Here is a 23,374-nt window from a genome sequence, read left to right on the forward strand (position 1 = left end):
TTTCGGTGAATTTATTCACCTGAAGTAGAACTGCATCCAACTTTAGTGATTTCTCACCAGTGAGAAATTCACAAGCGTTTACATATGCTGAATTTATCCAAGTTATATATACCTCGAATAAGTGTATCATATTTACATATTTGTACCCGTTTACATCTATTTTCAGGTGAATAAATCCATCTATAGCTATAGATCTCCCTAGTGTAAACCCGCCATAATATATAGCAATAAGGGAAATCTGAGAACCGTTATATTGGTTTGGCATGGAATTGCTGTATACATACATACATTTTATGTAACACTAGCTGACCCGGCGAACTTTTGTTTCTTCTTATCAATACCTTCAAACATTCACGTTTTCTTACTAAGCGCAAGTTCATGAGTCTAATCGCAGAACTGTTCATTGATTGATCTTCTAATCGACCCCGTTGAATTTATTTTTACTAAAAAATTCCTAGTTATTCTACCAAAACTCATAATTTTAATATCAGATTACAGGTCGGACTCGATTATATATAGTCGACCATTTTTTTCAACAATTATTTTCAAAACCTATACATAATCGAATCTCAAGAAAACAATTTTTTCGTTAATGTATGAATGTTAAACATTAATAGAAAAATAGCTTTTTGTGATTCGATTATGTATTGAATTCGAAGATTAACGTTGAAATTGAAATTGCGATTATATATGATCGAGTCCGACCTGTATTTTCAGACACAGACCCCTCCCTCTTCTTCCCTTTAGAGACGGGGGAGGAGTGTCTATTACCTATAGAAACGTTTCGTGCCCCCTAAAATCTTAACATGCGTTTGCTTGATTGATTCTCGAATAATGCAGAAATTTGTGTTTCATTTGTATGGCAGCCCCCCTTAGAGAGGGTAGAGGGGTCTCAAACTATCACGAAACCCTTCCCCGGCCCCAAAAACCCCTACATACCTATTTTCATGTCGATCGGTTCAGTAGTTTCCGAGTCCATAAGAATCAGACAGACACACAGACAGACAGACAGACAGACAGAAATCCATTTTTATATTAGGCTGTCAAAGAAGTCCTGCGGTATTTCCGCGAGGTGTCGTTGTAAGCGCGTAGTTCTAGTTGTATTCATTGTATCGAGTCATACTATAGCTTGTTAGAAAGGTATTTTTGCGTGCTATAATATAGTCCTTGACAGTGTTGTGTTTGGTTAAGTCCTTCGTGAGTTATAGTGTCGCAAATATGGAGCAAAATAAAAGAGAAAATCCGACATATTTTACAATACTACTATGACAAAAGCAAAAATGCATCTCAAGCTGCCAATAAAATTTGTGCAGTTTATGGACCCGATACAGTTTCCATTTCCACCGCACAACAATGGTTTCAACGTTTTCGTTCTGGTGTAGAGGTCGTCGAAGATGCGCCACGCTCCGGAAGGCCTGTCGTCGAAAATTGCGACAAAATCGCTGAATTAGCCGAGAAAGACCGGCATAGTAGCAGCCGTAGCGTCGGCCAAGAGCTGGGGATAAGTCATCAAACCGTTATTAACCATTTGAAGAAGCTTGGATTCACAAAGAAGCTCGATGTATGGGTGCCACACACGTTGACGCAAAAAAACATCTTTGACCGTATCGACGCATGTGAATCGCTGCTGAATCGCAACAAGATCGACCCGTTTCTGAAGCGGATGGTGACTGGCGATGAAAAGTGGGTCACTTACGACAACGTGAAGCGCAAACGGTCGTGGTCGAAGTCCGCTGAAGCGGCTCAGACGGTGACCAAGCCCTCATTAACGGCCAGGAAGGTTCTGCTGTGTGTTTGGTGGGATTGTCAAGGAATAATCTATTATGAGCTGCTTCGCTATGGCCAAACGCTCAATTCGGACCTGTACTGCCAACAACTGGACCGCTTGAAGGTAGCACTCATAAAGAAGAGGCCATCTTTGATAAACAGAGGCCGCATTGTCTTCCATCAGGACAACGCCAGACCACACACTTCTTTGGTGACGCGCCAGAAGCTCCAGGAGCTCGGATGGGAGGTTCTTTTGCATCCGCCGTATAGTCCGAACCTTGCACCAAGTGACTATCACCTGTTTTTGTTAATGGCGAACGAGCTAGGTAGTCAGAAGTTAGCCACAAGTTAGCCACCTGTGAAAATTGGCTATCCGAGTTTTTTGCCAATAAGGAAGCGAGCTTCTATAACAGGGGTATTATGAAGTTGGCATCTCGTTGGGAATAAGTCATCGAACAAAACGGTGCATATTTGACTTAAAACAGATGATTGTAACTAATTTTATAACAAATGAAAATTCAAAAAAAATACCGCAGGACTTTTTTGACAGCCTAATATATATAGATGAAGTTGTTTCATTTTTGTTTATGGATTATTGTTCTTTTTTGGAGTCTGTTTTTGTTTTATGTTTAAATATATATACTTATTGTTTTTACTATTAAACGGTTTAAAAATTACCTTAAGTGTCGACCGGTTTCGGGCGCGAAGCTGCCCATCTACGGGACAATGTCCGACATGACATGACATGAGAGTCGGACATTGTCTCGTAGATGGGTAGCTTCGCGCCCGAAACCGGTCGACACTTAAGGAAATTTTTAAACAGTTTAATAGTAAAAACAATAAGTGTTTGTCTTGTCTCGCGTCGCGTCTTAGTGAATGTCGTGAAGTGTTTACGTTGCACAACGAATCAAAATAAAAAGTGATATATATATACATGTTATGTATGTATTTCTAAATGAAATAAAAAGATATTTTTTTTTTAATGATGAACTATGTTACATATTCAATAAATTTGGAACCAATCCGATTGAATTTGTATTAGAATAATTGATTCCTAATAGGCTTTTCGCTTTGCAGCCAAGATTCGTGAAACGAATCAAAGAGAAGCAATTGCGTTTTTTAATGTTATAACTACCTACATTTCTTCATTTGAATCTTCAAGTAGGTAATGAAACAATCAGATCAGTAGTAAAATAAAAAAAAATTGGGTTTTAGCATTATAACTCCTCGGACTCGATATCGAATTGTTCCACATACTCAACATTTACTCATAACGTTAGTGTAAGTCACCCCACCATCTTTGTGCGATTGATCGTGATATCGGTAAATCATGTTGCTAAAATTAACAACATTGCGGATTACCTTTACAAATTCAATTAATTGAAAAAACAAAAAAAAAACACGAACCTGCTGTTCTTATCATATTCCAGAGTATTCAAGAAAAAAAAGTACTGTTTTAGACTCGCAACAAATTCAGAGCACCTTTTCCAGACATTTCACTAAATTTCTTCCAAGCTTATTTGATTTTTTCCGATAACAACTGAAACTACCGACGGAGACTTTTTGACTATTATCGGAAATGTAAATACTAACGCTACACACAGAGCAACCTGGTGATTACGTCTAGCAATGCGAACAAATGTTCATTGAAACGATTGATTGTCCGCATAAATAGACACAAGCGTTTTCCAAATGGAAAAAATATGTTTTAATCCGTAAAATCCCCTAGGCCCCCTTTTTGCCGATAATATCCTTCAACTGGACAAATTATTTAATTGGAAATTTGCATGGTTACGCTTGTAGGCAAAAAAACAACAAAATTGCGTTTTCCCAACACTAATGGTGTTGGTGATTACGTCTGCTATGCAAACATGGGCAGTACAGTTCAATTCATTTATTACATGAAAGGGTGTTTGAAGAAATTTTATTATGCTCGATAAATCGTCTATCAATGCAATTCCAAGTAAATAAGCGTTCCAATTTACTTCGTCCGCTACAGTCCTAAGCTGAAAGAAAATGCGGTTAAAATGGCAATCTCCAATTCAGTGCACTACTGACACACATAAGCTGAGGATGCATTTTCAAAACACGAGAGCGTGCATTGAAGAGCACGTGCTGATGCCGCGTGTGATTGTGTGCGTTCAACACATCTCGTGTTATGCGCAGATCACATCTCCATTTTTGCAAGGAGACGTCATTTTTTGACTTGCTTTGGTCTTTATCTATATGTTGGTTGGCATTTCTACGGGAGAACAGCAACTGCAACTCTACACGCAAAGTTCCTAGCAAGGTGGAGTCGTTTGGAGGAAAAATTAAGTGTTTAAACTTGCGAGCTCAACCTGTAGCCCAAACCGGTAACGAGTTCGACTGTGAAGAACTTGGGTACCGTATCCATGATATCCTGGCGCAAATTACTTTCGTTGTCGAAAATTGGGAATTATGTGCGTGTGATGTTAACTCTTCTGTGATAGTTTATGTGGAAAGAATGTTCAGCCAATTCTCGTAAAGTTAGCAGCAGTACGACGAATTGAGTGCAAGATTTGATACATAAAATTGAATTATGATACTCCGATTTTAAAGTGACCTACCAATGGTTCAATACTAATAATCGCGCGTGTTAATAGCCATAAAGAATTTTAATGTTGTCAAACTGAGTTTTCGTGTGTTTTGGTGTTTTATGTGTGAAAAAGAGAACACTCAGTAGTTCGTGGAATGACAGAGGAACATAAAAAACCACAAAAGGTATGCTAACGTTGAACTTTTTTTTATATATTGATGCAGTAAATCCCTGGATCATCTTTTATTAATTTTATGGAAGTTGGTCAATGCTAGCACGAGATAAATAGGGCCACGATATGGGAATCGATATTTGGAGTTAGAATCAGATAAAATAGCAGACTAAACAGGTTAAGATATTAATTGGAAAACAAATGTTATCCATAGTAATAATCTACTGAAAAAGATACCCTATGCATGACCCAGTTTGGTTGGAGAAAAATAAATCGTATGGAAGACCAACCATACAAAAGGACACAGGCAAGCCGCAAACATTGTATTTGATGTGGTCAGCGATAATCTTGTTACAGGTAGATGCATCAATGATACATCGGTCAATAACCCTTTCATTGATGGGTTGGTGCAGTCTGTTATTCGCATTAGCGAAAATCAATTTATGAAAGCGCGATTGTTGACTAATGAACCGATAAAACAAACATATTATTTTGGTTAAACATGGAGAAAGCTTAAACTTTTATGAACCTTCGCATTAAAGTGTTTATTATTTCATCATTTTTTCATTGTTTTGAATTTACATACGACCAGTGTCAGCCTGTCTATCTAGCAGTTGTCTAATACATTGTCGTCTTTGCATATTTTTCTAAATCTAATAGTATATCACAAAACAATTTAGAATTATTTTTTTTCACATTATCATAGTGGAATTTTTTTTTTGAATATCCTTCTCTTTCGAATTATCGGACTTGTGAAGAGGTCCCTAGTTTAAGTCTAGGTTGAGGCTGAACCACCCGCCTTTGAGAGAGCTTGAAGCTGAAGGTTCCGAGCCTTGTCGCGTGTCAATAACGCTTCAGTCATTTAATTCTAGTTTCCTAGTTTTCCTTGTTTTTGGTTGACAGCTTAAGACTTTTAAATTTGTTATTGTTTAAACCTCGGAAAGGCGGTGCGGAAAATGTGGAACTTTTCGATTCGCAATCGGTTATGGCATGAGATACTTTAATGTATCCATTCAAGATGATTTCGAATGGCGATGAAAGAAAAACTACCAAAGATAACTAAATGGATCAAATTTTTCTTGAGTCCTAAGTTTATTAAGCTATCTAAGAAACGCATCGTCGCCCTTATCAGTTGTCTACGCTCGATGCTTTGTTCGTACGGCCAACTCCACCACGAAGCAAAAAAGTTGTGTATCGTAAGGCACTTCGTGTCCGCAATACAGGGAAACGTACATTTTACTTTCAAAATTGCACGTTGTATCGAATTGTACGTTATATCGAAGCATAATACAGAATTCAAAAAAAAACATAGCTCATAGCTCACTTTATTGTGATGCTGTTTGGGTAGAGTTAGTAAATAATGATGGAAAAATCCAACTAGAAGGTGAAGACAACCTTCCTCGTGATGTTTCCCTTCATACTGTTGATTGAGGGAAAAAAATGATAAAATGGCCGCTTAATTGTTAGAAACATTTTTCCCTGTAACGTACCCTTCTTCCGATGTTAGGGAGACTTGTTGGTAGTTGTGTGAACTTTTCATATAAATTTCGTTCAAAATAAAAAACAAAAATTAGAAAAATAAATTTCAATTTTTAATGTTTTTTTTGCAGTGTCATTTTTATAATTGTTTGTATTTTTTATGAATGATCAAATTATTTCCTATATTTTATTCTCTGACTAAAATGTTGTACGTCTCAAATTTTTTGAGATATTTGTTTTGAACAAAGTTAAAATAAAGCTTAGCATTTGAAAAAATTGTTCAGTGTATTCCTTATGGTTTTGATCCTTATCGACATTCAAAAGTTTTATTTTGGAATTTCCAGTCTATTCGCGATAAAACTTTCAGTCAGTAAAACCGACACATGGATTGTGTTTCACTGACAAGAAAAATGCGTCCTTATTTCTTGTGGACGCATTGTGTTTATGTTTGGAAGACAAAATTGCAAAACAAATATGGGCCTATATTCAGCTGAAAAAAAAAACAGGACCAACGTTGAGCAGAGCATGTATACATAAAATGCTGCCAGAGCTCATAGTATTCATCGACCAACGCTCATCGGCCACATCTACGGTGGGATCAAAATGCCCATGTTTACTCCGGATCATGATCAGGAATTTATCTGTCATTTAAATTCCGTAGAATGGTTCGTGTAGAGTTTAGGAGAGGTTCTGTAACGATTTGAAGTCAAAGAAACATGGGAGGTTTTGAAAATTTGAGATATCTTTAGGGTGTAGGTTTTATCCTGATTCCCCTAAATTAAAATGAAAGATATAGATTGAGTCATATTGACGTAGGACGTAGGATATTGACGTCTCTCGTTTATGTACCGAGGTGTAAGTTCAAAGTTTCTAAAACGAGAGCGTGACGCTTGGAGTACAAGGTTTTGAACGTTAATACCTTTTACCGGCGGAACGGAGTGGTATGATAATCACTTCATTCGAAAGATAAAATATCCGAGAGTTTTATTATTGTTAATTATTGACCCGAAAACTCGTTTCAATAACTTGAAAATAACTTTGAAAACAAACTATTGAAATCACACAAATCGATATATAAACGAATGCCCGCTTGGAAATCCACTCAGTTATGATTGCGCAGTGGTTGATGTACGTGTTTTCCTAACACAGATTTTAAAATCAATGAGCCTTCGGAAATCGGCATTGCAAATATATGCAAGGTGCAGGTACTTTTGTATCGGCATTTGAAGTTATCCCTTCATGCATTCAGCTCACTGACCTTCTACGTATATCGTTTGGTAAAATGGTGATAACAATTTGCTGCGATAACGTCGTATGAACAATATGCGTTTAACTTACATATCAAAATCAAAACTGAGTCCCTGAAGTTCATCAATCAAGCAAAATTTGCGGTTCTAGAAGTCCGTACACTTGGGAAATGCAATAACTTCAGAGGGGAATGTAAAATACATTGATGGTTTAGCCATTCTTCCGTTCACATAATTTGGAAGTCCACGATAAATGAATGTAATGAACTAGGCATCATGCCATACGTCAGACTTGCAACGAAGAACGTAATCTATCACAATGCATGAATTGACCTGAATTGGGATTTGTTTGCAATTTGTTCGGAAATTGTTTCATTCAATCACTGGTTTAATTAATAATTTAATCAATACACTGATTGATTGCTAAGCCAACGATAGTGCCACGTCAACCTTGCGGTTATATCTTAGGTAAAATTCACCCATCGTTTTTTTATTAGGCAACATTTATTAGTACACTCTGTTCAACTTCTTTGAGACCAGGTGATGATCTTGCTGCTTTGTGACATTGTAATGATAATGATGATGTTGAATTAGAGAGACTTTAAACTCTGGGAGTTCATTTGTCTCTGAGACATTGTAAAGAACGAACGTGATGAATTATAGAGGTTTTAAACTTTTCAGTTCATTCGCCTCTGAGACATTGTAAACAAACAATGCTTCAATTTATATTCTAGTGAATTGGTATTGGTAACTACCATCCGATCCCATCAAGTAGCACTCAATCTGAATCCTCAAGATTACGGTAAGAAGAAGAGAGCTCCACGAAAATCGATGCTCTCGGACCGGGATAAGTGAGAAATAGAATAGCTTCGAATACCGCAAAATCGTTTTTGCAAATAATGCAATCTTTGAATTTATATATTTCCCGGGAGACAATTCGTTATGTTTTGGTAGAAGTTCATTACATAAAGAGGGCTAACAAGGTTAGCCCAAGGTTAGCTTCTAATCTTACACCATCTAACATCAAAGTTTTGCCTAAGCTTATATAAACCGACTGTGGGACATAGTATGTTATGACAAAGAATGTTTTAAAAGATTACATTTAGCTATATATTATAACGAGAAGGTCTTAAATGTAAGTCGGCATTTCTTTACTATTAACTTTTCTAGCTTATATTCAGTGACAAAAAAAGCTCAATTTGGATGGTCCTGATGGTTTCTACGGGTACTGGCATGATTTACGGAAAAGGAACAATAGAGAAATTTGGTGGAGGCTCAAGATAGCTTTCACATCCTTCAAAATGAATAGCAAGTGCCATCAGTGATTTGAGAACCACTTTCAACAGCAAAACAAACCAAACAAACGTAAAGGCCGTTCACCTAAAAGATGCATAGTATACAAAAACACAAATAATGTAATTGCAATCACATGTGCCAATTGCCACTCAAACGATCGGAAGCCATCACCGCTCATTCTTTACCTTCCGCCTTCGGCGGTCCGTATTCAGACACATTCATATTGTAAGACTCAAATTACGCATCCAGCCAGGTCCGATGTGCACTAAATTTAACTGACTTAGCAGTAAGTACATTTTCGGCAGCAAGATAATGCCGAGGAAATTAAGCAATGAATTAAAGACCAAAAACTTTACTAATTGTACTGGCCGGCTCGCTCTCCAGACTTGAATCCTGCTGAAAATCTTTGGGGGATCCTAGTACGCAGAATCTATGCTGAGGGAAAGCAGTATACCATGGTTGATGAACTCAAGCTCGCGATTTTGAAGACATGGGAATATTCCGGGAAATCCGTTCTGCAATTTTTTTAAATAGTATGCCAAAACGAATTTTCCAGGTTATTTACCAAAATGGCAAGGTCACCAATTATTGAAATACAAATCTGTCGATAGTTTTGAATTTTTCATTGATAATACTTATGAATTTCGAACTGGTCTTATAGAAACTGGACATTGTCATATTCAATCGCAATAAACAAACAAACGACTCGTTTGAATGGAATTGACGTTAAATATACTTTATTCTAAGCATTCAACAATGTATGAAAATATCTTGTTGAAATTCTAACTGTTTGTAACTGGAGTGATGAAATTATTACCGCCTGTGAAAAGTATCCTCGCACCTCGCACTATATTTATTCCTAACACAAGAACCACCGACCAGTTGTATCACTAGATTTTATCTTGAAATTTCATTTAATATTTTGTAATAATTTATGACCTTTTCAACATATTGTTTATTTCCTTTGATTTTTTTATATTTATACCACTGGATTAAATAATCGTTTTGGTAGAAATGGGTATATAAGAACTGTCGGTAGTTCTAGTGCTATATAAGACACGAATGAACTCTCAGAGTTTAAAGTCTCTCTAATTCAATACCTTCCTTCCTTCTAGTGCTAATACTCTCGAAAGTAGAAATAATTTATCAAAATCTCTACTTCAAAATCTGTTTTGATCTCATCATTCATTTCCACCCTTAATTCAGGCAGGCTGCAATTTAATGGAACCACCCTCATCCACTATGGAAGCAAACATCGCCATTTAGCTGACAGTGTTGACACACATCAGCTGAACATGCATTGAAGAGAACGCGAATGCGAATGCGAACTCGAGAGCGCGGAAGAGCGAATGAGAAGAGCAGACACGTGCTATCTCTACGCGTCGCTCGGTCTACATGCTCCGCGTGTGTGTGTGTGTGCGTGTCAGACTGCCGTCATCACTCTCCTGATATTCTCTTTGTCTTTTTCCCGTTCTCTTTTGCAGCCCAAACAACAAAGCTGCACTGGTGTTAGTGTCTGTTAATTGGTTGATTGCGAGACAAAACATTGAGAGCCCCAGTTACTCAGACGCTCAGGTGCTCCACTCTCGTTCGTGCAAGGTTTAGGTGGAGCCGTCTGTGCAAAAGTTTATCATTTTAATGCGAATCTTATCATCGTTAGGGTCGGAGGATATCTTCTGTAAGTTCGACGGCAGCGGTTTCTGAAGGTGTGTGTTTGTGTGGATGATTCTTCAGCCGGGAATTCGATTGGTTGTTATTCGAGGGGATCACTAGCTCTAGTGATAAGTGATTTATAGTTGCGCTTTTTTGTAGTGATATCGGAAAAGTGTATCAACTACGCTAGCGAATAAGTGTGAGAGTGTGCATTAAATCTTTGAACCGATTGTGATACATCAACGAAATATTCCAAGTTTAGCAATCTGTATACAGAACATATATTGTTGGATCGTGCCAAATTCATAATCTGTGAACTGTGAACTTCACTTACGTTAAACTTCGTACCCAGTGCGTTTAGTGAAAAGTTAAAAACCAATTAGTGTCTAACAATGGAAGATGACAATAAAAAACCGTACAAGGTAAGCCGAAACGAAATTTATTATTGTGCGGATGGGAAGGTAAATTTGTGCAATAAATTGCACACATTCATGAGAAACACATCGGGAGTCCTGAACAAGAGCCTTTTCACAGAAACTTTAAATTGTGTTTCCGTGATTAAACTATTAATATTTACGTTGTTTGAACATTCAGTGAAGTGAAATAATATTATATTCGAAACTCATTCCAAATTCAGCCTAATTTTGTTTGTGTTAACTTCGTTTCTCGTTTTGCTTTAGGGAGTTTAACTTGATTTACGTTCTCTTACTTTTCCCCATAATTAGGAATAATCAATCCACTTTTTACAACACATACATTTGATGAAAATGTGACTAAAAACGGGATTGAGAATCCATTCTGTAAGAAAAACACTTATTTGGAATTCAGAGAAGTTCGAATTGTGCCTGTTTTTTCCCTCCTCATTTTCGCAACTCTAAGCAGAACTCAATAAATTAAGTTTTTTGCAAGCAAGACCAAATAATCGGTACACTCCGCCAGCAAGAATTTCACAAAATTGTAATTTGATTCGACAACGATAATACTTTTTCCGACGAAGCAGAATTAGGTGATTGATCGACACTGATTATCAAACAGACTCCATTGCATTGAATCCATTCGTTCGCTCTACCGCTGTTTTGCTGCTTTGACTCTTGCGCGTGGATTGCTGACTCTAATCTTTTTCTAAATTAGTTTGGATTGGTTTGGCTGGGGGAAACTTCTGTTGACACAGGAGGATGACATGATTAATCATTTCGTTTGGAATGCTGCTGTATTCAGTGCCAATATTTGCGTAAGAAGCACGCTTGGATGAGAATTATTATCTTTAGATGAACCTTGATGCGTAAATCAACCGAATAATTGAATCTGTTCAAACAATACCTTTGCTCCAGAAGTTGTCGGAATGGAATTTGCTCTTTTGGAAACAATGTGATGGATGTTGGTTCAACATTAATAACTAGTTAAATTTATGTGTAGGGAAACAATAAAATAACAATTGAAAATGACGTAGAGACTAACTACCATCGGAATTTGAAACCATTCTTAGAAACGTAGAATGTAATATTGTGTTCAAAATAGTGGAAGGGGATAGTCCTAAATTTGAAAACTAGAATAATGAAATAAATCCATTCGAAAAGTTTTCAACATCGTATTTGAAAAAAAAAAAATTAAAATGAAAAATGAATTTCTGGTTTCAGGATTTTTTATGATGGTTGTTCCAAACTATATTTTCTTTACAAATATTTTGGCTTGACGAGTTATCTTATTGATAATTGTTAATAATTCACCATCTTAGATCAAGAACATGCTGTAAATTCTTACTCTTCTTTTTTAAAAACAAATCATCTTGGTTAAAAAGATGTTGGTTCCGGTATGTTTTTTCAGTTTTTTTCCACTTCCTCATCATTTCCTCTGCCTCTTATTCGATCTTTCGGAGTTCATGCTTCTCAATGGTTTAACCCTTTGCGGTCGTATTAAATTTGGGCATACATGCAAGATTATGAAAAATAAACTTTTTTTTTGTGAACTATATATGTATATACAGGTAAACTTCGATATAACGTACATTTCACTTTCAAAATTGTACGTTGTATCGAATTGTACGTTATATCGAAGCATAATAAAGTACTCACAAACGTAGTCTATAATACATTATTGTGTTGCTGTTTTAGTAAAGTTAATGAATAACTTTAATCAGAAGACGAAGCCAGCCTTTCTCATGATGTTTCCCTTCGTACTGTTGATTAACGATTGATTCATTTAGAATCCAGAATCACAAAACCAGCTGTATTTCATGATTGATTGAAGGTACAAAACTTGTTTTAGCATCACAATACAGATGATTCATTGTTCTATCAGAAAAAAAATATTGAAAAAAATTTTCCTTTACACTTTGGAAATGTGTACGTTATATCGAGATAAAATGTACGTTATATCGAGGGTACGTTATAACGAGGGTACGTTATATCGAAGTTTCCCTGTATACAGCCATTCCATGCCAAACCGATATAGTGTATATAGTATTTTTTTTCAGTAGGGTGACCATTTCCATTTTAGGGCGGTCCAAAAAAACCTTTTTTCTCATTTTGCCAAAAATGACTTTTTCCACAAATCATAACTTTTGATCTACTGGACCGTTTCAGATGATCGACGTATCAAATTAAAGCCAATGAGCTGGTCTTGTTTGCAAAAATATTGCACTCTGAATAAAAATGGATTTTGTTTTCGTAATTATTGATTATATTTGTTTTTTATAGCTTACATCGTTTCGGAACAAAGGGCGCCATATTTTTTTATATTTTTTCCTGAAAGTTTTTTTTACATAATATATCCGAATACCAGAGAGGTGTTATTTTTCATTTTTAAGTTATGATTTTTCAAAGTTTACATGTTTTCAGTTTTCGTTCAACATTTCTATGTGACTAGACTGGATGTATGTGATTATAATCCAATTAATTAAAATGGATTTTGTTTTCGTAATTATTGATTATATTTGTTTTTTATAGCTTACATCGTTTCGGAACCAAGGGCGCCATATTTTTTTATATTTTTTCCTGAAAGTTTTTTTTACATAATATATCCGAATACCAGAGAGGTGTTATTTTTCATTTTTAAGTTATGATTTTTCAAAGTTTACATGTTTTCAGTTTTCGTTCAACATTTCTATGTGACTAGACTGGATGTATGTGATTATAATCCAATTAATTGGCAAATGTGTTATTTTTTTTTTCAAAAAAGGCTAGCTAGTAGACTTTAATTTGATATGTCGATCATCTGAATCGGTTAAGTAGTTTAAAAGTAATACTTTTATGAAGAAAGTCATTTTTGGGAGAAAAGGGGAAAGAGATTTTTTGGACCATTGGGTAATTTTGAAAAATCATAACTGAAAAACAAAAAAAACGCCTCCCTGGTTTCGAGATATGTTATGTGAAAAATTCTCATTTTTTTGGGACAATAAACAAAATGTACATGGTCGGTTTTTGAAATTTGACATGTCCATTTTCGCTGCCACCCTCATATACAGCCATTCCATGCCAAACCGATATAGTGGTTCTCAGATTTTCGTGAAAATTAGTAGTTTTGTTCTTTATAGCATACATTTGACCGGTATTTTTTTAATTTTTTTCAGTAGGGAAACCATTTCTATTTCAGGGTTGTCCGAAAAATCAACTGTTTCCTCTTTTTTTTCCAAAAATAACTTTTTCAAAATATTTATAACATTTGAACTACTAGACCGATCCAGATGATCGAAAGCCAATCACCTGATCTCTTTGAAAAAATACTATACTTGCAGAAAATTAGAATTCTGCTCTCGTTATTATTGATTGTATTCGTTTTATATTGTTTTCATAGTCTCGGGACCAAAGGTGCTATATTTTTCTGGAAAGCTGAGGATTTTTCACATAACATATTCCGAAACCAGAGAGGCGTTTTTTTTCGTTTTTGACTTATGATTTTTCAAAGTTAACAGATGGTTCGAAAAATCAATTTTTTCCTCTTTTTTCCAACACAAAAATTCATAATATTTGATCTACTGGACCGATTGAGATGATCGACACATACAATTAAAGCCAATTAGATAATCTTTTTTGAAAAATATTAGACTTTCGAAAAAAAATGGATTTTGAATTCGTAATTATTGATTGTATTAGTTTTCTATAGTTTGCATGGTTCCGGAACCAAGGGTGCTATATTTTTCTATATTTTTCTTGAACGCTGAGTTTTTTTACATAACATATCCAAAAATCAGAGATGTGTTATTTTTCGTTTTTAAGTTATAATTTTTCAAAGTTAACAAGTTTTCTTTCTTCGTTCAATATTTCTATGCGACTAGACTGGATGTCAACGACTTGAATTCAATTAATTGGCAAATGTGTCATTTTTTTCAAAAAAGGCTAACTAATTGGCTTTAGGTTGATATATCGATCATCTGAATCGGTCCAGTAGTTCAAAAGTAATACATTTTTGGAAAAAGTCACTTTTGGAAAGAATGTGAAAAATGATGTTTCGACCATCGGTAAACTTTGAAAAATCATAACTCAAAAACGAACAAACGCCTCTCTGGTTTCGACATATGTTATGTGAAAAATCCTCAGCTTTTCAGAAAAAATATAAAAAAATAGGCGCCCTTCGTCCCTAGACTATGAACAAAATAAAAAACGAACACAATCAATAATAACGAGAACAGAATTAAAAAATCATTCGCGACTACCTGAGGAAAATAGTCCATATATTATTATTGTTGAATAAGGATCGGGACTACGGGGTTTGAGTATTTAAATAATATAATTCAATGATTTTCACTGAATCTTTCTAAATCTAGAACTGGTTCTAGGCAAAGAGAGCATTGCAATTTGATACTGTTGTAGGTGGTGACATCATGAATAACATTGAATAAATCATTTGTTTGACATTTGACGTGACGGTGCTGCTGCACGCGTAGATTGCGTGTGTGAATTAGTGGAGACGTGGACGTTCTTTTCCGTAACGTTCTATGTGAATCGCACATATGGCCGGTGTTAAGTCAGAGCGGACCAAGTCGCTAAATTCAAAATTTTGAGTTATTGATTGCATTAGGTTAAACATTCTGTAAGCTACATTCCAGACTTATCAGATTTTGAAACCACGGGTACAGCAGGAATAACTTATCGGAATTGTTTCGAACGCTCAATGAAAATCCCTTGTAGCACCAAACTTCAAACTCGTTTTTCTCGAAATAATAAAAGACGGGTGGGTAATGTCGGGGACATAACCGGAGTGACGTAGGACTATACAAAGGGGACAGCTTTTGTTAAATATATATTTTAAATATATTGTTTTATTTTCTTCTCCTATGTGAATACCTACCTATCTACCTGAAAAATGGATTAGTTTACTGTTTACTCTTTATGAATATGGTGATGGTTCTGAAAAGAACCTTTGGTGTTGTGTTTTTGTTATCACTCGATATTCCCATCTTGTTCGGTTAAACCTTCCTGTTTAACTATTGCGTTTGCCACTCGCCACAGCTTTCACAGTTGGAAAATTTCTTCCCATCCAGCTTGTGACATGTTGTTCAGTAAATTACATTTAATGCGACGTGCCGGAGAAACACTTTGCCACTCACTGAAACTAATTGTTGCCTTGATGAGCGCCGAACTGAACCTGCTCTGTTCTTGATGCGGGTTTTCTAATTGACGGCCGAAACTCTATAATCGCTGTTAGGTATACTGGTGCTCCGGCACCAATCCATTCGGCCTAGTTACCCTTGCGGAGCAATCAGTGAATGCGACCAACAGGGAACTGGAGACCTGCAAGGTTCGAGTGAGACTTTGCCTTTCCCTTAACTTGTCCTCCTTTGTTACGTCCACGATGCCGATGCCGTACAACCACACGGGTTTACGGTTTGAAAGAAAATAAGATATTTTTTTGGGGTCCGCGTGTTTTATACTCTAGCGGTACACACTCACAGCATAGAGACAAATCGGCAGACTCAGCCAGAGGGGCGAGTCCAACGAGCCGAACGAATGAGCGTTAAAAGGGAGCGATGGCAAAAAAATACATTCATTACGATTTGTTCGCTCGTTGGATTCACATGCAGGCTAAAAAGGGTCCTTTTCAGGATCACAAAATTATCTTCAATCTAAAGAGTTTATTGCTTTGTTATAACTCGATATCCCCATCTTGTTCGGCTAAACCTTCCTGTTTAGCGATTTGTTGCCACTCGCCACAGCTTTCACAGTTGGAAAATTTCTTCCCATCCAGCTTTGTGACATGTTGTACTATAAATTACATTCAATGCGACGTGCCGATGTGCCACTCAGTGTCGCATTGTAGGCGATTTTAACCTGTAATTGAACATTTGCGATGACAGTGGTACAGTGTCGACTTTCAATGTGGGGTCATAATTTGGATCTCTATGTTTACAAAATTGTCCAACTAAATAAGTCGCATTACATGTCCGTCCAATTAGCTAAATGTCGAACTAATTGTAAATTACTGTACTTTCAATCTGGAAACAATTTAAGAATGGGTGAAAATTGAATAATCAGGAAAGTCCCCAACTATCAATAAGCTCAGAACAACTGCCAAATTCACATACTCATCAGATCCTGGCAAACAAATGATGAAAAAATCAATTTGTGTTTTATTATTATTTTGCATAATGTTTTAGAAAGCATTGAACTGTATTTCCTAAACTCTTTTTTGGAAGGTTTAATGGCCCTGAAAAGCGCCTTGTTTTATGGAATGGTTCCAATTTAGAAAACTTAGTACTTGTGGTTTTGAAAAAAACCATTTCGAACGCCCTTGATGCCGCCTTGTTCTGGATTTGCCACCAAAGCAGATTGTATAAAGAACAAACTTTTTTCTTCTGCTACCAGCTGCCGTTTTGCGATTGCGATTGGCACTCGCTACTCGCTGCAACTGCCTGTTGTCTTGATGTCCACCGAACCGAATGTGTTCTGTTCCGAATGCCGGTTTTCTTATCGTCGCGAGCAGCTTTGCCAGCTAACTCGATCACTTCGGCGGCCGAAACTATATAACGACGGCTAGGTGGAGTGGTGCACTGGTACTAACGCGCTCGGCCTAGCTACCTTTGCGGGGAACTCCAGATCAACACGGTTCGAGCGGGATTTTGCCTTTCCCTTCACTTTTCCTCCTTTACCATGTCCAGACATGGCTGCTTGGGTTGGTTTGTTGATGTGTTGTGATGAGAACCGATGTGGTGTACGGTTTGAATGAGAATTATCGTTACGGCAGCGGAGCGGGGATTTTTAAGCTGACTGGCTGGCTAGAGAATTACGCATGTGTGAGACTGCGACCAATGTTTCGTTCATTTTTTTCTTTTTCCTTTCCAATCGTGCTTCATTATATTTCGCTGCTGCTCTGGTTGCCCGTTTTGGTCGGTACGATTTGAGGAGCACAAAATGGACCAATCAAAAATGGGCACATAGTGCATTTTGACAATGGTTGATATTTCACAATTATTCAATTATTTATCTTAAGAAAAAATGAAATGTTATTCGTTATGATAGAAAAAACCTTTGCGATCTATTGAGAAATGCTCGAGTTATAAGCGTTCCAAATCTTGCATTTTTTCCTACTTGTTCAGTGCCTAGATTTCCATTTCACCCCCTATATCTTCCGGTTAGACTTAGTCCTACGTCAAAAGACCAGGTGATTGGCTTTAATTTTATATGTCGATCATCTGGATCGGTCTAGTAGTTCAAAACATTAGCTAGTGTGGGTGACTACTTTGTTTGATATTGAGTACCGTTATCTATTACTCATAGGAGCACCGTATTGATTCGTGAACAGGTTCACTGGACATCAAGATTCGTTTAGAAAAAGTGTAAACTGATACTTGGTTGAGAAAAATATAAGATTAGCATAGTTTCTTGCTGTGGTGGCTGAAAGCAGACAAACGACCACAAAGAGACCACAAATCTCGACCTGGATCTCACTGACAACTGCAAAACTGAGCGAAACACACATTCTGAAGAGAAACTGTTAAATTTGGTCGGAAAACGTTACGGAAGTTTGAAAGTGTCGCAACTGTCATCGACTCACCTTCAAAGAGAACACAAACGCATTGTTGAATTTTTTTCAATTCACTTTGAATATTATTCTAGAACATATCTGAATATTAACTTTTCAGAAGAATTTTTTGGTGATACTTGAGAGAGCTATTTCTCGCTTATTCCGGTCAGAGAGCTTCGATTTACGTGGAGCTTTCTCCTTCTTACCGTATCCTTGAGGATTCCTCAAATAATTGAGCACTACTTCATGGGATCGTCCAATTCGACGAGCGATTTCTCTGATACCAACATTTTCTTGGTGAAATGCATCAATTTGTCTTTCTTCTCTCTTCATGAGCACTTTTCCCTTCGGCATTGTCCAGATTTATTGATCGAAACAACTAAAACAATGGAAAATGTAAATGATCTTATATGAATATCATGCAATGTATGTTAGTCACCAATACTTACACACTAGAATATAAATTGAAGCATTGTTTGTTTACAATGACACAAAGCAGCGAGATCATCACCTGGTCTTATAGAAGTTGGACAGAGTGTATAAAATGGTCTATGGTATGCTGCGATTTATTCAGGGAACCGTTTTAGTGTTAATGAGGGTATTGTCTCGAATTATAGGGGCTTTGAACTTTTTCAGTTCATTCTTCTCTAGCCATGAAAAATGCCAATTTAAAACAAAAACTCGTTCATCGGAGAGCTTTTGTTGAGGATCACGATGCTACGTCATTCATAAACGATGTTCGCGAACTTTTAAGCTGTTGCATGGATTTGTTTTCAGATGGCTAAAAACCCTACCGCGTTATCGAATCGATGGTTGATTACCACGCTCTGAAAGCTAATATTGAAGGTCTTCTAAAATGAATGGAATGTTTTCAAACCTAGGGAAATGTGAAAATGTATTCTCTCATCTCCTGCCCTTAAGAAAGACTATTTAGATCTCCTCGCCGGCAACCACGATTGGTTGCTAGCTGGATAGCTGTTAAATCATGAATGAATTATATTTTAGAAAAAGAAAAAAGGAAGAAAAAGAGAAAGAAAAGGAAACTGAACATAAACTCTTAGCCTTGAGAAAGGCTATCCTGAGCGCTCTCGTCACCGCCGCCGCTGCTTACTGGTTACTAGCTGGATGACTGTCGAATCGTAATGTATACCTCTCGCTCGATGTAATGTGACATGTGCGAAATCGACAGCATACTATTGTTGTTCTGTTTAACAAAACGCATATTCCATTACACAGAATGTTTCCACTGAGCAATTGATATAGAAGCAATATTTTTCCAAATCAACTCTCAGCTTTAACACATGGTGTAAGATGATTGCTGTCTAGAATGAAGCTAAAAATCATTACCAGATAGCGGACAATATATAATTCTTCCTCGATGCAACGTGACATCGAAGAAAGAAACCTTGCCATGTATACTAACGCCCGAATGGCAAGCAAGAATGTTACTTGTTGAATTGTGGAAAAATGTGAGTGGCGAGTGAAATCGGAAAAAAACTCATCTAATTTAATCGGTTACATTGTTTTACTATTTTCATTATACATGTCTTAGGCAAAGATGGTTCCTATTAATTAGTATATTTGGAGTCAAAATACATCCATTAGTTAAGAAGATTAAGATTCTAAATTAAACTACACTTCCACACGAAACATGGAAACGGACCCCTATATTGACGGATTAGACGTCAAAAATGTGCCTCGCAGCTGCATTGGCAGCTTGTTATCGACGGTGTGGGAAGGTGAATACAAAAAAACACATAAAGATGTAAGAAAAATGATAGGGCTTCCTTTTTCTGTTGATTTAAACCATTTACGGTTGAAAGAATTGTATATCGAACAAATCTTAGAGTGATTTCGATTCCATTGGTATAAAAATCATTCAAATCCGTTCGCAACAATATTAGTTTCAAAACAAAAAAACGTAGCATGATTCTTATTCGGCATCCGTAATGAAAGATGTTGTCCTACTTCACAAATTCGCTGTAGAGTAGCGATCTCTTTAGATATACTTATGTGGCTCTTAGTGAAAATGATTTTCGTTTGTACCTGCATCGATTAGAATATTCAGGAAACTTTTATCACCTTATGAAATTTGTTTGTGAGCATAACTTCGCTTCCCCTATTTTAGAATTTGTAAAAGTAACAAGGAAATGGAACATAGCTTGAAGAACACGACTAGTTCAGGGTTCAATGTTGCATAGAATATCATAACAACTTTCACAATATGTGCTCGAGCATTGACATACTGCAAAATCCCTATCATGTTTCTCGTTGCGTTGGGTCCGTTCGACTCCGAATACTCTGTTCAATCAAAACGATTTCACTCAATGCCGATAGTCTGTAATTGTTTAAATCGGTTGTTGTAGCTCATATTACTCTAGGCCGAGCTTGTTCTATCAAAAGCGGTCCAGCTTAGCATTATGACATAACATTACGTAGAGCGAACTCCCCAATAACAACATTTGTATTGACTACGTCATATTAAGCAGAATCGTTCTTACGATACATGTTATCAGCCGTTCTATGTCAAACAGATATAGTGGTTCTCAGATTTTCGAGAATAGTGGTATATTTGTTCTTTATCGCAGAATATTAGATCCGTATTTTTTTTATTTTCATTAGGGTGCTTATTTCCATTCTAGAGTGGTCCGAAAAATCCCCAAAAAAATCCCAAAAGTTACTTTTTTCGAAAATTCATAACTTTTGAACTACTCGACCGATTCAAATAATCGACATGCCAAATTAAATACAATTAGTTGGTATTTTTTAGAAAAATATTAGGCTTGCAAAAGATTCAAATTTTGGTTTCGTAATTATTGATTGTATTTGTTTTTGGTTGTTTTCATGGCTTTGGACAGGAGGGCGCTATATTTTTTATATTTTTTCTTGAAAGCTGAGGATTTATCCAAAAATCAGCGATGTGAAATTACCACGAGGGTCGTTCAAAAAATAAGTTTCAGTGTCTCAGAAATCGCGGAAAGAAAATAAAACTTAGATTACGAAAATCACCTTGTTTTTTGTCCTAACTTTATTTTTCCGCGATTTCTGAGGGACACAGGAACTTATTTTTTAAACAGCCCTCGTACACTTGCTAAACAATCTGATTCTAATCGCACAGATCTAATCTAGTTGTATAGGAATATTGAACGAAAACTGGAAACAAGTTAAATTTGAAAAATCATGACTCAAAAACGAGAAAAGTTACATTTTTGATTTTTAATATGTTATTTAAAAATTCAAAATCCTCAGCCTTCAAGAAAAAATATAAAAAAATATAGCGTTCTCTTTCTTTAACCGAAAAAAGCTATGAAAAACTAACACAATCAATAATTACAAAAGTGAAAATCCAAATTTTTCGCAAAAGTAATATTTTTTCAAAGAAGCATGAGCATTGGCTTCAATTTGCTATGTTGATCATCTGAATCGGTCCAGTTGTTTAAAAGTTAATATTTTTTTTTTTGAAAAAAAGGGGAAAACATTATTTTTTTAACCTTCGATTAACTTTGAAAATTCATAAGTTTAAAACGGAAAAAATCACATCTCTGATTATTGGATATGTTATGTAAAAAATCCTCACCTTACAAGAAAACAAATAAAAAAATATAGCACCCTCGAGTCCAAAGCCCTAAAAACAACAAAAAATAAATACAATCAATAATTACAAAAACAAAATCAATTTTTTTGCAAGTGTAATATAAAAAAACCAACTAATTGTCTTTAATTTGATATGTCGATCATCTGAATCGGTCGAGTAGTTCAAAAGTTATGAAATTCTTTTTGGATTTTTCGGACCACTCTAAAACGGAAATAGGCACCTAAAGAAAAAACAAAAAAATACAGGTACAATATTTTGCGTTTAAGAACAAATATACCACTTTTCACGAAAATCTGAGAACCACTATATCGGTTTGACATGGAATGGCTGTTTATATACCATTAAACGGCAGATTCATCAAGCAATTTTTTACCTGAGAAATCAACAGTGGAAATAGTAAAACAAGTGAGCAATTTAACTAATTAAAGAGGTATGTTTTGCAAGCGAATGCAAAGGGAATCATGTATTATGCATTCTTTCTTTCAACTTAGTTCCCGTGAATGTTGTATGCAACAGAAGATTCTGTGCAATAATTCGTTCTATCAAACAAATTGGACATCCAGTCAATGTGTAGGAATATCGGTGATGTTGATGGTGGAGTGAGTTAGAAAGATGGCTGCAATTCCATAGAAAGTCATTATTTCAGAAAATTATTATTGCAGCGATACCAAGGTGGTATTGTCACGACCCACAATGTCAGTGTGTGTGATGTGAAATACAGTCTGCAAACGAACAATATTGCACCGAAAAAACTACTACTATCGATGATTTACAATACCATAGCTGACCATTAAAAATAATACAGCTTTCATGTGTATTTTGCCTCAAAATATCAAGAAATGGTTAGTATTTTCAACATTCTTGGACGATATATTTTGGTTTTGGTTCTTGGGATCAACTTTGGATTTAACATTTCTTGTTTCTTCTTCTTTTTCAATGTAATTAATGACAATATATTTTGGCACTGGTTTTTGGGATCAACTACCTAACGAAATTAGGAGTATAAATAGTGTGAGTGGATTTCATAAGGAATGCATTAAATGGTGGTGGGACAGGTAGAACCAACAAAATTGATTGGTTATATTTTGAATTATAGAGAAATAAGATTAAATTGAAGTGTTAAATGAATCAAAACTAAATGTAGTACATGACAAGGAGAATTCTTCACGTCACAATGAATTCTATATAAATAAATAAATAAATAAATATATTTTTGACGTAGGACTACGTCTACTACGTTTTGAAAACGAAAGCGTTACGCCCGAGAACGAGATTTTGAGCCTTAATAGCTCCTAAACAACTGAACGAAATGGTATGATAAACACTTCATTCGAAAGATAAAATGTCTACGCGTTATATGCTTGTTACTTTTTAACCAAAAACTTGTTTCAATAGCCCTAAAATTGCTTTCAAAACAGGCTATTGAAATCACACCAATCGATATATAAGCGAGTGTCGCTAAGCGAGTGCTTTTGTTCTCGCTTGCGTTTCTGGAAATTGGAATGTTTGCCTAACACAGATTTCAAAACCATGGAGCCTGAGGAAATCGACATTGCAAAATTGATGCAAGCTGCGGGTGCTTTTATACTCGCTTGCGTTTCTGAAATCGGAATGTTTCTCTAACACAGACTCCTAAACCATGGATCCTG

General features: G+C 36.0%; 1 protein-coding gene across 1 annotated transcript in view; it reads left to right on the plus strand.

Moving 5' to 3' along the window:
- Positions 1 to 4,025: 4,025 nt before the first annotated feature.
- Positions 4,026 to 23,374, plus strand: part of LOC129771169 (DNA fragmentation factor subunit alpha-like) — a 159,507-nt gene continuing 140,158 nt past the window's right edge. The window contains exons 1-2 of the mRNA XM_055774583.1: positions 4,026 to 4,509; positions 10,003 to 10,593. Of these exons, the coding sequence (XP_055630558.1) occupies positions 10,564 to 10,593 (30 nt within the window). The 5' untranslated portion in view covers positions 4,026 to 4,509; positions 10,003 to 10,563. The remainder of the gene's footprint in view (positions 4,510 to 10,002; positions 10,594 to 23,374) is intronic.

This window comes from Toxorhynchites rutilus, chromosome 2 (genome assembly GCF_029784135.1).
Source record: "Toxorhynchites rutilus septentrionalis strain SRP chromosome 2, ASM2978413v1, whole genome shotgun sequence".
Taxonomy (NCBI): Eukaryota; Metazoa; Arthropoda; class Insecta; order Diptera; family Culicidae; genus Toxorhynchites; species Toxorhynchites rutilus.